Source organism: Oncorhynchus mykiss, chromosome 7 (assembly GCF_013265735.2).
Source record: "Oncorhynchus mykiss isolate Arlee chromosome 7, USDA_OmykA_1.1, whole genome shotgun sequence".
NCBI lineage: Eukaryota > Metazoa > Chordata > Actinopteri > Salmoniformes > Salmonidae > Oncorhynchus > Oncorhynchus mykiss.
Window position 1 is genome coordinate 82,771,337 of NC_048571.1, and position 15,523 is coordinate 82,786,859.

Genomic DNA, 15,523 nt, shown 5'->3' on the forward strand with positions numbered 1-15,523 from the left:
GTGGCAAGTCAGGGCCAATGTAAAATAAAAGTTAAATAAAAAAATGGAGACAGTTGAGTGGAATAGGAAGCAAGAACGGAACTCATGAAAGTGTTTATTTTTTCAGTTGTTCTTTGTAAATATAGAAAACTGCAGTAGGATCTAGGTTGGGGGGGGGTACAATGGCGGCACACGTTGCAAATGAGGCATACAAATGGGGGTACAAAACATTTCTGAAATCATTTCAAGTCTTTACCTCCAGACCACCTTGTCAGGCTCTTCTCTATTGTCTTTAAATAACCATGACAACACGGTGTATTTATAAGGCTACAAAAGGGCAAACCATGTAAAGATTGTGATTATTAATTTGTCTGCCTTGTACTTTCTGATGTAAATGTGTTTTCAAAACATAGAAAAACTAGACAAAAACATACAAAAAACGTGACTTATTTCACTTTGCCTAATTATTTTGATGATTATTTTTGTGTGTTTTGCATCAATTCTGGACAGTTAGCGAGATACGTTCTACTTCTGTCACTCTTACGGAATACAAAACCTTTCATTACTCTAAAAGTAATTTATTGTATATATTGTGTTAGCATGAATCAACTGTGATGTGGATTTTAGATGTAAATACATACACACTTTTTTTCCTACTCACTTCAACTACTGTGATGTGGAATTTATTAATTATTATTAATGCCTAACATTAAATATCATGTTTTATTGACTCACTGCTGCTTCCAACTTGTCATTATTTATCAGTTGTTATAGTGATGGGAAAATACACAACTAGGTCATTATCCTAGCATTTGTTTATACTGTAAATGTATCATTTCATCATTTTAACTACTTTTGTTTGGGGTTCTTTAACTAAACTTCTACATTGCTAAGGTAATTTAATATGCTGTTTAGTACCACCACAGATTTTTACAACACTCAGGATAAACCACAGCCTGTTGTTTCCAATGGGAGCAAATGAATCATAGTGGACAGACATCCTAATGGCGCGTTCCAGCTAGTATTTTGTATAGTTTCGCTAGAAGTGCGAGTGTGCAATGACTCAATTCGCCCTCGCACTACTAAACAACTTTAGATATTTTGGCAAAGGGTAAAGTCTACAAAACTTAGTCCAATCTGTTCAGCAAAAGATGATTGTTTTGGGAACAGAAAACTGTATTGATATCAGATGTTTCATCTATGACAAATATTGCAGAATGTCGGCCCAGTTCCATGTCGCTTCGAACTCTCCCACTGCCGGCCGCTGGTTTTCCTCTCCTCGCCATATTTGGTGGGGAGTGGAAATTAAACCGGACTCTTCAGATGTATACATCCGGTGAAACATCTCGCTCCTTGTCAATTCAATTCATCGGGCTTTATTAGAATGGGAAACATATGTTAACGTTGCCAAAGCAAATGAAGTAGATAATAAACACAAGTGATATAAACAATAAACTGAACAGTAAACATTACACTCACAACAGTACCAAAGAAATAAAGACATTACAAATGTCATATTATGTATATATAGAGTGTTGTAAAGATGTACAAATGGTTAAAGTACAAAAGGGAAAATAAATAAGCATAAATATGGGTTGTATTTATAATGTTGTTTGTTCTTCACTGGTTGCCCTTTTCTTGTGGCAACAGGTCAGAAATCTTGCTGCTGTGATGGCACGCTGTGGTATTTCACTCAGTAGATATTGGGAGTTTATCAAAATCGGGTTTCCCTGTTCTGTCTGTGATACAGGGACGAAGACACAGCTTGTGGCGCGTTCAATGGCTAGCCGGAACCAGGAAAACTCTAAAATATCTTACTTGCTGACAGGTTGACTGCGGCACGTGAATAACGACAACCAGTTCGCAACTACAACCTAGTTCCGACTAGTATTTGAACGCAGCATAAATGTGTGGTTGCCTTATTTACACCAACATCTTGTGAAACAGCCTAAACCAGAGAGGAGACCATATTATTGTGCTTTCTATTACATTACCTGTATTAAATCATATTATATAAATGTACACAGGCAGCATTATCCCAATGAATAAAGAGCAGTCACTTTCTGTTCTATGCCCGATGTTTCTACCGGAAATGATCAGTTATGACCGTCAACAGAGAGGAAGAGGCCAAACGAAAGGTTTCATTCTCGTCAAAATCGGTCCAACATAAAACCAATGCGTTTCTATGGGCGTATTTTGAACCTTTTCGTCTGCCTTTTCGCCTTTGGGAAGACACCCATTGTTAGGGTGGAGACATGAGCATCTCGTCATTATACATAGATCTCTGCTTTAAATTAACATACAGAGCTCTAATCCAATCGCATGGCGCCAACTGGACGATGTCCCCGGAACGAAGAGCACGTAGCCAATCAGAGAAATGTGCGTGGAACGTTTCAGGAAACAAACCAATCGCGTTCTAGAAAGTAAAATGAGAACCAATGGGAATCCTGCATAGGTTTACGTGTTTAGCAGGAAGCTTCGCAGAATCAGGACATTGCGTGCTCACTTTACCGGTGTCGACTCTGGAGGCTCATGTGTAGCTGTCATTTGTAGCTTAATAGTTTTGTATCGTTACGTTTACATCTAACTAGCTAAAAATAGAATACGTTATTCATCGTAAAATGTTGTGTTTGAGTAGTTTGTCGGTCGCCCTCGCGGCGCTAGCGTTGGTACCGAGTAGTAGCGACGCTTTGAAAGATGGGGAGTGTGAAGGTGGGTTGGTTTGTCTTATATATATATATATCACGTCACTGTAACTATGGATATAGTTATTAGTAGCTAAGTGTTATGGCAACGTATGTTGTGAAACCTATGACTGATAATTCATGGAGCTGTACAACCATCTTCATCAAATGGATTTTGTCTTGCTAGATACAAAAGCTAAGATATATTTTCAATGTGTTCTCTTGAATTTAAGTGTTTTTTTTTTTTAAGTGTTGTAGTTTGCTGTATCTGGCTAGCTTAGCTAGTACTTGTCAATGAAGAGTCATATAGCTAATTGCTTATCAAAGGCTTGCCTTGTGCCACAGGCAAGTATTTATTTAAAAATAATAATATTCATGCTTTTTCTTTCTTTGACCAGACAAGTCAGTTAAGTTGCTGCATGTGGTTTCAGTTGGTGAGATAATGTGCTTCTTGAGACCTTCATCAAGTTATTTTTCTTATCTTAGATGTGATGGCTGATTATACTTAAATATATTTGGTCAGGCTTATCCATACGTATCATAACATAGACTGACCAGAACATAATTCATAGGTTTGTAGGCCTAAATCCTGGTGTCACCCATATGCCCCATATGTCCACAACAACTGGAGTTATGTATTTCTGGTATAGATTATCATTAGATTAAATGTTTTTATAAGTTTAGCTAGTCTATAAGGTAATGCGTAAGTCCTGATGTGTCACCACTTTACAATCTGCCTTGTTATTTTGCCTTTCAGTGTGCGTGAGCTTCCTGGGTCGGTTCTACCAGTCATTGCAAGACAATCATGTTAAATTCACCAGCGCAGACATCGAGAAGGACCTCGTCAAAACCTGCAAAGATGCCAAGGGCAAGGAAAACCGCTTTGTAAGTGATTTAGGCTAATCTTTTTTTTGTTGAATGGAAGTCGATTTAAGTAGTTACATTGTGTCCTATCCAGATTATCCACTGGGTTTGTTGATTCATTGCTGTTATTTTTCTTCCTACTGTACCCTAGTGTTACTACATTGGTGGAACAAATGATGCAGCCACCAAAATCCTCAACGAGATCTCCAAGCCCCTGAGCTACCACACACCAGTGGACAAGATCTGTGAGAAACTAAAGAAGAAGGACAGTCAGATCTGTGAACTGAAATATGGTAAAAAAATAAAAAAAAAGTATTGTCACATACACTGGATAAGTGAAGTGTTATTTTAGAGGGTCAGCCATAGTAGAGTGCCCCTGTAGCAAATTATGCTTAAGTGCCTTGCTCAAAGGGACATCACCAGATTTTTCACCTTGTCTGTGCGGTTATTCAAACCTGGCTCAAGGCTCGAACCACTAGGCTACCTGCCTCCCAGGTGGACCCATCGCACATTACCTAGTATGCGGCTTGGGTATTCGAACCAGCTATCTTTCTGTTACTGCCACCATGCTCTAACCGCTACTATGCAGGCGGTTGAAGAACTGGGACATTTTCAGCTTCCAGGAATTGTGTACAGATCTTTGCGACATGGGGCAGTGCAGTATCATGCTGAAACATGAGGTGATGAATGGCATGACAATGGACCTCAGGGTCTTGTTACGGCATCTCTGTGCATTCAAATTGCCATCAATTGTATTTATTTTTTAAAATGCAATTGCCTTCATTGTCCATAGCTTATGCCTGCCCATACCATAACCCCACTGCGACCAGGGGGGACTCTGTTTAACAACGTTGACATCAGCAAACCGCTCGCCCACACAACGCCATGCACGTGTTCTGAGGTCGTGAGGCCGGTTGGACATACTGCCAAATTCTCTAAAACGACTGTACACTGTACATTCCACAAGCATTGCCTTTTTCACCTCGTAGCTGTGTAACCCAAAACCTAAGTTGCATTGTGATTGGACAAAAGCAATGACTGTACAGCCCCTCCCTAGAATGTATTATTGGAGAAATTAACATTCAATGCTCTAGCAACAATTGGACACTCCTTCAACTTTAGACATCTGTGGCATTATGTTGTGTGACAAAACTGCACATTTTAGTGGCCTTTTATTTCCCCCAGCACAAGGTGCACCTGTGTAATGATCATGCTGTTTAATCAGCCTCTTGATATGCCACACCTGTCAGGTGGATGGATTATCTTGACAAAGGAGAAATGCTCACTAACAGGGATGTAAACACATTTGTGCACAATTTGATAGAAATACGTTTTTTGTGCATATGGAACATTTTCAGTGATATTTTATTTCAGCTCTCGAAACATGGGACCAACACACAACGTGTTGCATTTGATATTTTAGTTCAGTGTAAAAAATATTTGTATCCAGAGCGACTTGAGTGTATACATCTTTCTTCCAGGTCCCCCGTGGGAATCGAACCCACAACTCTGGCATTACAAACACTGTGCTTTACCTACTGAGCCACACGGGATATTTCTACTATTACCTGTTTTCTCCATTGTTACAGTCTCGTGAGACTACTACAAAACGTTTAGCCAATATTGTTCTTTACAGCATTCACAATTCCAGTGGCTAATTGTTTGTGGCTCATAGTCTAAACACGCTGGTGTATGCAGGCAGGGTTTGGACCTATATTGTACAATCTATTTACAGTATGTACACAAACGGACCAGGACCTATTTTGAACGTCACTACCGTATCCATGGCCTGTCTGTAGAGGTTCGTGCGGGACTGTTTTCCCTGGCAGTGAAACGTGATCCTTCTCGCTCTATATAGAAGGTGGAAAATGCCTCTGCATTCTGCATGCTGTCAGTAAATCACATTGGAGCATAGAATAGTTTTCAGTCTCTTGACCTTTTTTTATTGATTGGTTTTTATATCAAACGGGTGTCACTGTGCTTGTTTACTGCTACTCCATCTTGAATCCTCTGCCGCATAGACCTGACCACCTTCCTGAAACCCTCTTAGCCAGTTACACCACCGAAAAGCTAGCTGTTTGGCGTAGCGGGTGGTGAGGTTTAAAGCTTAGGAGTGAGGTTACGAATCCAACTCCGTTACACTGTAATCTTTACCTCCCCTTTCCTGCAGACAAACAGGTGGATCTGAGCACAGTGGACCTGAAGAAGCTGAAGGTGAAGGACTTAAAGAAGATCCTGGAGGAGTGGGGAGAGTCGTGTAAAGGCTGTGCGGAAAAGTCTGACTTCATCCGCAAGATCAATGAACTCATGCCCAAGTACGCCCCCAACGCAGCCCAAGCAAGGACTGATCTGTAACAGAATGGAGGGGAAGAGGGGATTCAGACCTGGGTTTGTGTTCAGTGTTTCGGAGTAGGAGTGCTGATCTAGGATCCGTTTAGCCTTTTTTTTTTTTTACATCATAATGGATGAGAAATGGCGGGACCCACCTGATCCTAGGTCACGCTTCAACTTTGACACCCTGTGTCCCAAATAGTACCCTATTCTCCTATATAGTGCACTACTTTTGACCGGAGCTCTGGGTCCTGGTCAGAAATAGTGAACCAAGTAGGGAATAGGGTGCCATTTGGGGGGGGATACTTTGTCACTAGGGGCCATGGTGGCCCTGAGGTTATTTTGTGGTGTGAAATGTTCGCTGTGCGGTATATGAACCACCCGACAGTCTGTACATGCCCTTTTAGTTTCTTTTTTCGAAGGGATAGCCTTTATTTGACTTTAATTATTAACGGTTTAATAAAATAGAACAGGGATGGACAAGCTTTTAGGCAGAGAGTCCTAGACAGTGTGGATGCAGGGATTTTATTCCAGGCAAGCAGTAAGTAAAGTTCCTGATTCTACTAATCAGTTTGCATATCGAGACCTTGAGTTGTGATACTGTGGTGTGACACTGCTTGGCTGGAACAAGTACCTGCACCCATACTGTCCCTAAACCTCTATCGATAAGGGTGGCCACCCCGGAAAGGAAATAGAATTTAAGATGGAGGGGAAAAGAAATGAGAAGACAACTTGAAAGGAATTTGTGCTGTTCTTTCACACTGAACCTTTCATGTAAGACCTAGTGTTTGTTACAACTGTGCTCTACTTTTTCATTAAAAAATGAAAACCCAGTGTCAAGTGCCATGATCAGATGTATATCTAATTTTGTATGAATACTTGAATACACCAACTGAGTTATCTGGCTTAACTACATTACCAAAGCTTATGACTCTCAGCTTTTTTTTCCTGAATGTGACTGCACAGGGAGCTTCTGAAGAACTGCCTAAACATTAATGTATGACTAATAGGGAACTTCGTCTGACTTTTCCCTCGGATGCAGGGTAATTTCTACTGAGCTATCTGATTGTCTTTGTGAATCAATGTCATCTATTGCGAGTCTATTCCAGTAGGTTGGCGTGTTGACAATGTGAAACATGATATTTTGCAGTGTGTATGTGCTGTAGTCATCAGAAATACACGCACCATTTATTTCACGTTGGCACAGTATACGTTTCCACGATACAGTTTACATTTACATGATCCTGCCTAATTATGTAATTTGTGTCGCATATTATTTGCAAAATTGAGGTTTGGGCAATATGCGTCCCATGTCACGTCACTACCCCTCCCGCGACGTCGACTCAAACCCCTCCCATTGGCGGAACGCCACATTCCTTTTGTCCAAGATGGCGGCGTTGATGTCGGTTCTCTGATAATGTTTTTAAATGTGTTTATCATTTTAATTCACTATACATGCAAAGTCGCAACGTTGCGGACATTAGTTACAAGTTAGTAAATCGTCCGTATTTGTGCAACGTCTGATTGAAAATCGAGGTATTGTATTCCAGACCGGATTGTTTCTACAGACACTGGCTGGCTAACTAGCTAACGTTACCTAGCTAAAAAGTTTGGGTATCGTTTGAAAATGAAACGACAGGCCGGGAGGGACTCCAGTCCTAGTCGGGCTTTAGCGAAACGAATACGGGAAAGAGAGCGGGAACGAGACGGGCCACGGAGAGAGGACCTACCGCCCCCGCCTCTTGCCTTGCTGCTCGCTGAAAGCCGAAGGCAACATGCTCGGAGCAGGAGCAGGGAACGAGAAAAGACGCGGCTTCGGGAGGAGCGCGGGGCCGCTGGAGACCCACTTCACCACCGACAACAACACCACGACCTCGGTCTGATCGGCCGCCCCGCTCTCCGGACTACAGCCGCCCTGCCTAAAGGCAAAGCGGTGACCGAGCTACTGGGCCCCCGTGGGGGAGCGGTGGGGAATCTGGAATACAAATCGTTGCTCATTAGCAATCTAGGCTCGGTGCTTTCTGACGAACATGTTGAAGACGGACTGTTCCACGAGTTTAAAAAGTTCGGGGACGTTAGTGTGAAACTATCTCACACTCCAGAGCTGGGCCGTGTTGCGTACGTGAATTTCCGTCACCCGGAAGACGCTAAAGAGGCCAGGCATGCCAAGACCAGGTTAGTGCTGTATGATCGCCCCCTTAAAGTAGAGCCCATGTACGTCCGTCGTCGCAGCTGCACGCCGCCGGATGTGAGCTACATTCCCATTCATGGCGCTTCATATCCCCCTTATAGACAGAGGTCCCTCTCCCCGGGGGCAGGAGTTAGCAGTATCAGAGACATCCGAGCACTGAGACACTACCCTGTAGAGGGGTTGGGACTGAGCAGAGAGAGGGAGAGGATCTTAGATTACTACGGTATGTTGGATGAGAGGGGGCGGCCATACGGCCTGCCAGTACCCGAGCACGAAGACATAAAGCCAGAGGATGATGCGAGGGCGTGCAGGAACCTGTTCATCGGCAACCTGGATCACAACGTCACCGAGGGCGAGCTGAGGAGAGGCTTCGATAAGTACGGCATCATTGAGGAAGTTGTGATTAAACGACCGGCGCGCGGTCAGGGTGGAGCCTACGCTTTCCTCAAGTTCCAGAATTTAGACATGGCTCACCGGGCTAAGATAACCATGCAGGGCCGCGTGATCGGTGGGAACCCGGTGAAGATTGGCTACGGTAAAGCCAACCCCACCACGAGACTCTGGGTAGGTGGCCTCGGCCCTACCAACTCCCTAGCAACACTAGCCCGTGAGTTTGACCGCTTCGGCAGCATCCGAAACATAGACTATGTGAAAGGGGACAATTTTGCCTATATTCAGTATGAAAGCTTGGACGCCTCACAGGCCGCCTGTGCCCAGATGAGAGGTTTCCCCCTGGGAGGCCCAGAGCGGAGGCTGAGGGTGGACTTCGCCAAGGCGGAGGAGCCCCTGCCTCGTAGCTACCCAGCAGGGTACCAGCCCCCTGTGCCCCTGCCTGCCCACCTGGACTTGCTGCCAGAGGGTTACGGCGGGAGGCACCGCGACTGCAGCCTGGAGAGAGAGCTCCGTGCCAGGGACCGCTCGCCCCCCTCACACGCCCTGTTCACCCAGCGGGAGAGAGAGAGGGCTCTGCTGGACAGGGACAGGGGAGACAGAGAGTTCACCAGCCCAACCAAGAGCCTGGAGCGTAGGGTGGGTGAAGCATTTGGGGGATCCCGTGGAGGGCGGGGGGACCGAGCAGCCCGGAGCCGCAGCCGAGAGCGCTGGCTGAAGGAGAGGGACGCAGCGCGGGCTGGGGGGGAGAGACGGAGACGCTGCAGTCCCTCTCAGGAGAAGGAGAGAGGCAGGTCCAAGGTGAGGGGAGGAGGACCAGCCTCTCCAGAGGACAGCCCAGACAGAGCCAGGGTCAGAGCCCCAGACTCCACCACCGAGCCCAGGGGACAGAGCCCCGACAGCAGCCGCCACTCCAACGAGGACCGGGGTGGGGGTCTGAAGACCGGCGGGGACAGGGAAAAGGAACGCGACCGTGACCGCAACCACAGAAATGTGAGCGACAACAACCACACATTGTCTGACACGCCTAATAAAGACCCTAAGACACTCAGTACGCTGTCGGAGTATGCTGCCACCCTCACCAAAGCCTGGCACGGTCACTTCGCCCTGAAGAACTCCTGCTTCCCCACTAACATGCACCTGCTGGAGGGAGGCTCCGGGTTCTTCCACTCTGTCATGAAGGACCACCAGGCCAAGGGGAAACTGACCCAGCTGAAGATCGCCCAGCGACTGAGGATGGACCAGACCAGGCTGGACGAGGTCACCAGGAGGATCAAGCATGGTGGCTCCGAGGGCTACGCTGTTCTCCTGGCCCTCCAGGGCCCCATCGACCGCGAGGCCCCTCCACCTGAACCAGGCCTACAGATCAGACTCCTTCGTCACCTGGTCACCTACCTGAGGAACAAGGAGGCTGCAGGAGTGATCAGTCTACCTGTAGGTGGGGCTAAGGAGGGGGGAAAGGGGGGCATGCTGTACGCCTTCCCCCCCTGTGACTTTTCCCAGCAGTTCCTCCAGACCCCTCGCAGGACTTTGGAGAATCTGGATGAAGAGCACCTGGTGGTTGTGATTGTTTATGACTCTGCCTAACTAAGACAGACGTCACCTCTCTGTCTATAGTGTTAGCTGTCATTTATTTCCCCATGTCAACAACACACTGAGCTCTGAGCAAGGAAATAGTAGTGATTGTCAATAGCTAATTAAGTAAAACACCACTTTCTGTCTCTGTGGGGGGGTAATGGCTGTTTCACTTTCGTGTAAAGGGACTGAACTGTTATAGACAGACACCTCATCCTCTCTCTGGGGGGGGGGGGGGGGGGGGGGTTCCTATGTCCCTCTCTACGGAACTTATGCCCCTCACAGACAGTGTCACTACAAACAGAGACTGAGCTGCTGTCACTCCAAGCAAGGGATCCTTTGAGACATACTGACAGACTTTGTATTTAAATACTGGAGGTATGACGGGACAGACATGTTGTCTGCATTTCTTTTAAGTGAAACACTACAACTGAGTGAGGGATTGTTTATTTTATTGGAACTAAACTGACCTGGCAGTATATCTAAAGGCTTCTTCTACAACAGGACTATGTGTCATATGATGTGATTGTATGTTTGTTCTTTTTATTTGACCATTCCAGAAGTTCCACCTTCATTTGAGAATTGTGTGCTCTGATTGGCTGTTGCATGCAGGAAGTTTGTTTTGTTGTACAGATTTTACCCTCCAACCGGTGGTCAAGTTCCACTCCTATTTACTGGCTATTGATTTTAAACCGTTGTTGTTTTGAAGTATTGTTTTAGCTACAGAAATGATTTGTTAACGGTTCGGTCTTGGTCCTGATGTGGTAGTATACAGTTCATGGCTGGTTTAGTTTAGCTCTTTTTAGCTCTTTTATTTTATTTTTTTAATGTACTGAATGAGCCTAAAGCCTATTTGCGAATGATTTTGACATACTAGAGAAAAGGGTTGTCGGTCCTCTCTTGTTGATGCAACACTGATGCGGTTGTAAGGCAGAATGGGCTTCCTCTACCATATATTTAAATCATCTGTTTGTTTTTTTTTTTTTTAAATCACAAAACATGCAATACAAATGAAATGCACCCACTGATATGTTGGAGTCAGTTCAATTTCTCCATGCTGTGTCTTTGAGCTGTGTGCTGTAACACGGAAGTACGTGTTCTATTCATCTATTAGTTTAGGTGCTTTAAACATGTCTGTCTGTTTGAATCATACTGGGCCATTTTAATGGTTATTTGAAGAAAACATCACCGGAATGAATGGACTAACTCTTGAGTAGTAGAATAGTTAAAATGAAAAGTGTTTGTCACTACATAACATCAGACTGGTGTTAGTTAAGATAACATAACATCAGACTGGTGTTAGTTAAGATAACAGAACATCAGACTGGTGTTAGTTAAAATGAAAAGTGTTTGTCACTACATAACATCAGACTGGTGTTAGTTAAGATAACAGAACATCAGACTGGTGTTAGTTAAAATGAAAAGTGTTTGTCACTACATAACATCAGACTGGTGTTAGTTAAGATAACAGAACATCAGACTGGTGTTAGTTAAAATGAAAAGTGTTTGTCACTACATAACATCAGACTGGTGTTAGTTAAGATAACAGAACATCAGACTGGTGTTAGTTAAAATGAAAAGTGTTTGTCACTACATAACATCAGACTGGTGTTAGTTAAAATGAAAAGTCTTTGTCACTACATAACATCAGACTGGTGTTAGTTAAGATAACAGAACATCAGACTGGTGTTAGTTAAGATAACAGAATATCAGACTGGTGTTATTTAAGATAACAGAACATCAGACTGGTGTTAGTTAAGAGAACAGAACATCAGACTGGTGTTAGTTAAGAGAACAGAACATCAGACTGGTGTTAGTTAAGAGAACAGAACATCAGACTGGTGTTTAGTTAAGATAACAGAACATCAGACTGGTGTTATTTAAGATAGCAGAACATCAGACTGGTGTTAGTTAAAAGGAAAAGTCTTTGTCACTACATAACATCAGACTGGTGTTAGTTAAGATAACAGAATATCAGACTGGTGTTAGTTAAAATGAAAAGTGTTTGTCACTACATAACATCAGACTGGTGTTAGTTAAGAGAACATAACATCAGACTGGTGTTAGTTAAAAGGAAAAGTCTTTGTCACTACATAACATCAGACTGGTGTTAGTTAAAATGAAAAGTCTGTCACTACACAACATCAGACTGGTGTTAGTTAAGATAACAGAACATCAGACTGGTGTTAGTTAAAATGAAAAGTCTTTGTCACTACATAACATCAGACTGGTGTTAGTTAAGAGAACATAACATCAGACTGGTGTTAGTTAAGATAACAGAACATCAGACTGGTGTTAGTTAAGATAACAGAACATCAGACTGGTGTTATTTAAGATAACATAACATCAGACTGGTGTTAGTTAAAATGAAAAGTCTTTGTCACTACATAACATCAGACTGGTGTTAGTTAAAATGAAAAGTCTTTGTCACTACATAACATCAGACTGGTGTTAGTTAAGATAACAGAACATCAGACTGGTGTTAGTTAAAATGAAAAGTCTTTGTCACTACATAACATCAGACTGGTGTTAGTTAAAATGAAAAGTCTTTGTCACTACATAACATCAGACTGGTGTTAGTTAAGATAACAGAACATCAGACTGGTGTTAGTTAAAATGAAAAGTCTTTGTCACTACATAACATCAGACTGGTGTTAGTTAAGAGAACATAACATCAGACTGGTGTTAGTTAAGATAACAGAACATCAGACTGGTGTTAGTTAAGAGAACAGAACATCAGACTGGTGTTAGTTAAGAGAACATAACATCAGACTGGTGTTAGTTAAGAGAACAGAACATCAGACTGGTGTTAGTTAAGAGAACAGAACATCAGACTGGTGTTAGTTAAGAGAACATAACATCAGACTGGTGTTAGTTAAGAGAACATAACATCAGACTGGTGTTAGTTAAGAGAACAGAACATCAGACTGGTGTTAGTTAAGAGAACAGAACATCAGACTGGTGTTAGTTAAGAGAACATAACATCAGACTGGTGTTAGTTAAGAGAACAGAACATCAGACTGGTGTTAGTTAAGAGAACAGAACATCAGACTGGTGTTAGTTAAGAGAACATAACATCAGACTGGTGTTAGTTAAGAGAACAGAACATCAGACTGGTGTTAGTTAAGAGAACAGAACATCAGACTGGTGTTAGTTAAAATGAAAAGTGTTTTTTTGCTTCCCAAACAGCACCCTAAGGCCTGCGTGGGGCCCTGGTCAACCGTAGTGCTGTACGTAGGGAATACGTCTCCATTTGGGACTCTGGCTTTGTCACTACATGAGACTGGTTTTAGACGCTACTACCGAATGCAAAGTTTCTTTAGACAACCAACAGAGAATGAGATCTATGGTTTGTTTTGTTATTCTGTTTTGTGAACTATGCGATGCTGACCAATTTACATGACTTTGTCACATGGTAGGACACTACCCATTTTCAATGGGGTTTGTATACTTACTTAAACCAACCTATCCATTTGATTGTTTTCTCTGTTGTTTCAACATGTATGAAAAATGAAATTAAACGTTTTATTCTCTTTTTAAATCCCTTTGTTTTCTTAATTTGCATCCGATGGCTTCTTGTTATACAGGCAGACGGTTGAACAGTGTGTGGCATGTTGGTGCGTTCTCATGAACCACTAAGGACGGAGGAGGTGTGGTAAATGGCCAATATACCACGGCTAAGGGCTGTTCTTAAGCACGATGCAATGCAGAGTGCCTGGGGCGGCAGGGTAGCCTAGTGGTTAGAGTGTTGGACTAGTAACCGGAAGGTTCAAACCCCCGAGCTGACAAGGTACAAATCTGTCATTCTGCCCCTGAACAGGCAGTTAACCCACTGTTCCTAGGCCGTCATTGAAAATAAGAATTTGTTCTTAACTGACTTGCCTAGTTAAATAAAGGGGGGAAAAAATAAATAAAAATATTGGCCATATATCACAAACCCCCTGAGGTGCCTTATTGCTATTATAAACTGCTTACCGATGTAATTAGAGCAGTAAAAACACATGTTTTGTCATACCCGTGGTATACAGTCTGATATACCATGGCTGTCAGCCAATCAGCATTCAGGGCTCAAACCACCCAGTTTATAATAACAGGTCTCTCAGATCACAACATGACCCTTATTGTTAGGAAACTCATCAACAAAACATATTTAACTCGGCAAGTCAGTTAAGAACAAATTCTTATTTTCAATGACGGCCTAGGAACAGTGGGCCTTGTTCAGTGGTAGAACAACAACCAACCAATTATTGTCAGCTCAGGGATTTGATCTTGCAACCCTTTCGGTTACTAGTCCAACGCTCTAACCACTAGGATACCCTGCCGCCCCCTTGGTGTTCAAATACCAGCAAACCCTCTGGGCTGGCTCTCCCCAGAAATGTTATGGCGTTAGAAACTGACCCAGAAAGCATTTCATTGGGACAATACTCTGCAACTACATAAGACAAATCGGTGTTTTGATGAAGTTATATCCGCTATTGGACAAGTTGTAGACAAGTTTCTCAAAAAAACTAAGCACTAATCAAAGAAAAAACCACAGTTACCAAGGCTAGACGTTTCTCCTTTTCAACTCATGAAACAACCAAATGAGGCATTAAAAACATTCCTAAAAAAGTCGCAGGAGGACTGACATGCAGGGGACTACATAGGATGCAGGAGGACTGACATGCAACTATACAGGGGACTACATAGGATGCAGGAGGACTGACATGCAAGTATACAGGGGACTACATAGGATGCAGGAGGACTGACATGCAGGGGACTACATAGGATGCAGGAGGACTGACATGCAGGGGACTACATAGGATGCAGGAGGACTGACATGCAGGGGACTACATAGGATGCAGGAGGACTGACATGCATGTATACAAGGGACTACATAGGATGCAGGAGGACTGACATGCAAGTATACAGGGGACTACATAGGATGCAGGAGGACTGACATGCATGTATACAGGGGACTACATAGGATGCAGGAGGACTGACATGCAAGTATACAGGGGACTACATAGGATGCAGGAGGACTGACATGCAAGTATACAAGGGACTACATAGGATGCAGGAGGACTGACATGCAAGTATACAAGGGACTGCATAGGATGCAGGAGGACTGACATGCAAGTATACAAGGGACTACATAGGATGCAGGAGGACTGACATGCAAGTATACAAGGGACTACATAGGATGCAGGAGGACTGACATGCAAGTATACAGGGGACTTCATAGGATGCAGGAGGACTGACATGCAAGTATACAAGGGACTACATAGGATGCAGGAGGACTGACATGCAAGTATACAGGGGACTTCATAGGATGCAGGAGGACTGACATGCAAGTATACAAGGGACTACATAGGATGCAGGAGGACTGACATGCATGTATACAGGGGACTACATAGTATGCAGGAGGACTGACATGCATGTATACAGGGGACTACATAGTATGCAGGAGGACTGACATGCATGTATACAGGGGACTACATAGTATGCAGGAGGACTGACATGCATGTAT

General features: G+C 43.5%; 2 protein-coding genes across 2 annotated transcripts; both read left to right on the forward strand.

Moving 5' to 3' along the window:
* Positions 1-2,440: 2,440 nt before the first annotated feature.
* LOC110525202 (mesencephalic astrocyte-derived neurotrophic factor) lies at positions 2,441-6,707 on the forward strand. The gene is made up of 4 exons (XM_021605169.2): positions 2,441-2,691; positions 3,421-3,548; positions 3,679-3,820; positions 5,698-6,707. The coding sequence occupies exons 1-4, from the start codon at positions 2,601-2,603 to the stop codon at positions 5,880-5,882; spliced, it is 546 nt and encodes a 181-aa protein (XP_021460844.1). The 5' UTR covers positions 2,441-2,600; the 3' UTR covers positions 5,883-6,707.
* Positions 6,708-7,036: 329 nt separating this feature from the next.
* LOC110525199 (putative RNA-binding protein 15B) lies at positions 7,037-11,586 on the forward strand. The gene has a single exon (XM_021605164.2). The coding sequence runs from the start codon at positions 7,486-7,488 to the stop codon at positions 10,024-10,026; it is 2,541 nt and encodes an 846-aa protein (XP_021460839.2). The 5' UTR covers positions 7,037-7,485; the 3' UTR covers positions 10,027-11,586.
* Positions 11,587-15,523: the final 3,937 nt, after the last annotated feature.

Coding starts and splice junctions, on each gene's coding strand:
- LOC110525202 (XM_021605169.2), top strand. CDS start 2,601: ATGTTGTGTTTGAGTAGTTTGTCGGTCGCCCTCGCGGCGCTAGCGTTG. Junction 2,692..3,420: donor GAAAGATGGGGAGTGTGAAG/GTGGGTTGGTTT, acceptor TTTGCCTTTCAG/TGTGCGTGAGCTTCCTGGGT. Junction 3,549..3,678: donor AGGGCAAGGAAAACCGCTTT/GTAAGTGATTTA, acceptor ACTGTACCCTAG/TGTTACTACATTGGTGGAAC.
- LOC110525199 (XM_021605164.2), top strand. CDS start 7,486: ATGAAACGACAGGCCGGGAGGGACTCCAGTCCTAGTCGGGCTTTAGCG.